General features: G+C 58.8%; 1 protein-coding gene across 1 annotated transcript in view; it reads left to right on the plus strand.

Annotated features, from left to right (window-relative positions):
• Nucleotides 1-2: 2 nt before the first annotated feature.
• Nucleotides 3-2,682, plus strand: part of CUEDC1 (CUE domain containing 1) — a gene marked incomplete at its 5' end in the record, with an annotated part of 21,462 nt that continues 18,782 nt past the window's right edge. Inside the window, one exon of the mRNA XM_010852946.1 lies at nt 3-236. Within this exon, the coding sequence (XP_010851248.1) occupies nt 3-236 (234 nt within the window). The remainder of the gene's footprint in view (nt 237-2,682) is intronic.

The following is a 2,682-nucleotide window of genomic DNA, read 5'->3' on the forward strand; positions in this document are numbered from 1 at the left end:
AGCTCAACAACAGCCGGCCAGCCCGCCAGGTGCGCCGCCTCGAGTTCAACCAGGCCATGGACGACTTCACGACCATGTTCCCCAACATGGACTACGACATCATCGAGTGCGTGTTGCGCGCCAACAGCGGCGCTGTGGACGCCACCATCGACCAGCTGCTGCAGATGAACCTGGAGGCGGGCGGGGGCGGCGTCTACGAGGACAGCTCCGACTCGGAGGACAGCATACCCCCAGAGGTAGGGGCGCGGCCCCGATTGATCCTTCAGCAGGAGCTGCAGCAACTAGTTTGAACCTCTTAGAGGACTTGAGTTATACTCCTGTCTGGGTTCCACCTGGGGAAACTGGCACCCAAGTCAGCCCAGTGGCCTTGGTTTCCTAGCAAAAATCAGGCAGTCGCTTAGCAAACACTGAGCACCTTCTCAGGGCTGTGCCAGGCACTTGCTAGCCCCTGGGTCAGGGGTCATCAGAGTCAAGGAGCTTGTTCAAAATGTAGACACGTGGGTCCCACCCCAAAAGACCAAATCCCCTCTCCAGGCTGGTGCTGTCTGGTCTGTATGTTTGGAGTCTCGGGGCATCCACTTAGGCCGGTGCAGAGTTTCTGCCCTCATCAGAGTTCACAGTCCCGGGGGAACTAGAGGCTGGTGTCCGGCAGTGGCAAGCCACAGGAGTGAGAGCTCAAATGGGGAGAACGGAAGCAGCAGAGAGGAAGAAATGGCTGCCCAGAGGAAGGGTAAAGAAGAGGGAAAGGTGTGCAGAAGGAACAGCTTGTGCAGAGGCGGGATAGAGCAGGAGTCCTTAGCAGCTGGCAGCAGGACCTCTGTCGGGTTCCTCGAGTGAGCAGAGAGCAGGAGGCCTTGCGGCTGAGAAAGAAGGGAGAATGTTCTAGAGCAGCGGGAACCACGGGAGACAGGTGACCCGTCAGACTTGCGAGTTCAGTTCCTTTGACGGAGGCATGAGGGATGCTTAGGCAGTTGTTTCCTTTCTCCAGGGAGGTGGCTGGGGGAGAAGGGACCCACCCACCGCCTTGGCCCACCTGCTGGGTGTGGCCAGGCCTCCGTGACCCCTCCAAGAGTTCACATCTGGCCTCCCACCCTTGGTAGGACCTGCAGTCCTGGGCCCAGAAGGGGCACCCAGAGCCTTTCAGCAGAGGGTCACTGCCTGCAGAGGCACCTGGCACGTATAGCCATGGTTCCAAGAATGGTCCATTCCAAGACGGAACAACCCAGCTGATTGGATTCAGCTCTGCTCTTCGCTGAGTCCCAGCCTGGGCCAGGCAGCATCCTGTATGCTTTAGATGTATCATTGCTTTAAGTCTGCACACACTTCATGAGGTTGCATGGTTATTGCCCCGCTTACAGTGGGAAACCTAGACCCTGGTGTGGCCCAGGGGCCTTCTGAACACAGCCCTACATGTGGCCATTCTCCATTAATCAGGGTCATCCTGCCTGGCAAAGCCGCCTCGCTCTTCCTCCTATCGTGGTGCTACCTGGGCGGAGGAGAAGCTCTGGGCAGGGACATCTGGCTCATCCCTCTGTCACCTGCAGCACCCGGGACAGTCACTGTACAGAGAGGCGCTTGAGGAGTGTTTATTGAATGACTTGATGTCGCTGCTGTCTTGGCACAGCTTTCTTTAGTCTCTTTTCCTGGAAGAGCACACCTTGGCTCTGCTTGGATCAGCCAATGGATGCTCTTAGCCAAGAGGAGGTGTGTGTGTGTGCATCTGCAGATACCTCGTTGTGAGCTGGAAGGAAAGTTCTCTGCAAACACTGACCCCTTCCACAGTCTCATTTGTCCTGACGGTCTGGCAGGTAGGATCGTGTTTCCCCTCTTGTTCACGGCACCCACAGCCCCGTGACCCTCTGTAAAACTCCCCTGATGCCCTCGATGGCCTGCGCTGTGGGTGCTTCTGTTTTTCTAAGTATCTGGCTTTCCAGATGGAGCCCCTTCTCAGCAGCCCCCTTGGCTGTTTCCCCAGCCCTCATCTTTGGAGCTCTGCGTGGGCCCGTCGGCAGGCAGTTCCTGAGCCAGCGGAAAGTGCTGCGGAAAATTTATGAGCAGCAGCTGGGCTGACAATAACTGCTGACTGGAAAAAGCCCCCTCCCTGGAGGCTGATGAATGGTGGGCTGGCCTGGGGGTATCCTCGCCACAGAGAAATGTCTCCCGTCAGATAAATGGCCTGGACCTTGGCCCCCAGAGCACCTGGCAGGCATCCATCACCCACACGGGGCTAAGCTGGGAAGCCGTAGAACCAGAAACTTCAGCACCTTTAGAGCCGGAAGGACAGCCTCACTGTGGCTCTCGTGGGGTTGCGGGGGAAGGGGGAGGCCAGAAGCACGACTGGGGTAACTTTTCCCCGAAGACTGGGGCCCAGCCTTTCCGGAGTGTGCCTGGCCTTCTGTCTGCCTTCTTGCTTCATCCTGCTCCAGGAGCCTCTGATGGGCGTCTGGTTCTTGGAGCCCCTGGAGGCCGCGCTAAGGAGCAGGAGCGGCTGAGGAGAAAGACCTCACCGCCCCCTCCTGTGCGGCGGGCTGCGGAGGCCTGAGGGGCAACTGCTGCGGGCCTCAGTCAGAGGGACCCCCAGCAGCCTCCCTCTGGGAACAGCTCCTTCAGAACTCGCCTCTCCTCACCTGTCTGACTCAGAGCGGCTTCAGTGGGGCCAGGCTGCTGGGGGTCCCTCTGACT

The sequence above is a fragment of the Bison bison genome, unplaced genomic scaffold, assembly GCF_000754665.1.
Source record: "Bison bison bison isolate TAMUID 2011002044 unplaced genomic scaffold, Bison_UMD1.0 scf7180017864317, whole genome shotgun sequence".
In the NCBI taxonomy this organism is placed as follows: Eukaryota; Metazoa; Chordata; class Mammalia; order Artiodactyla; family Bovidae; genus Bison; species Bison bison.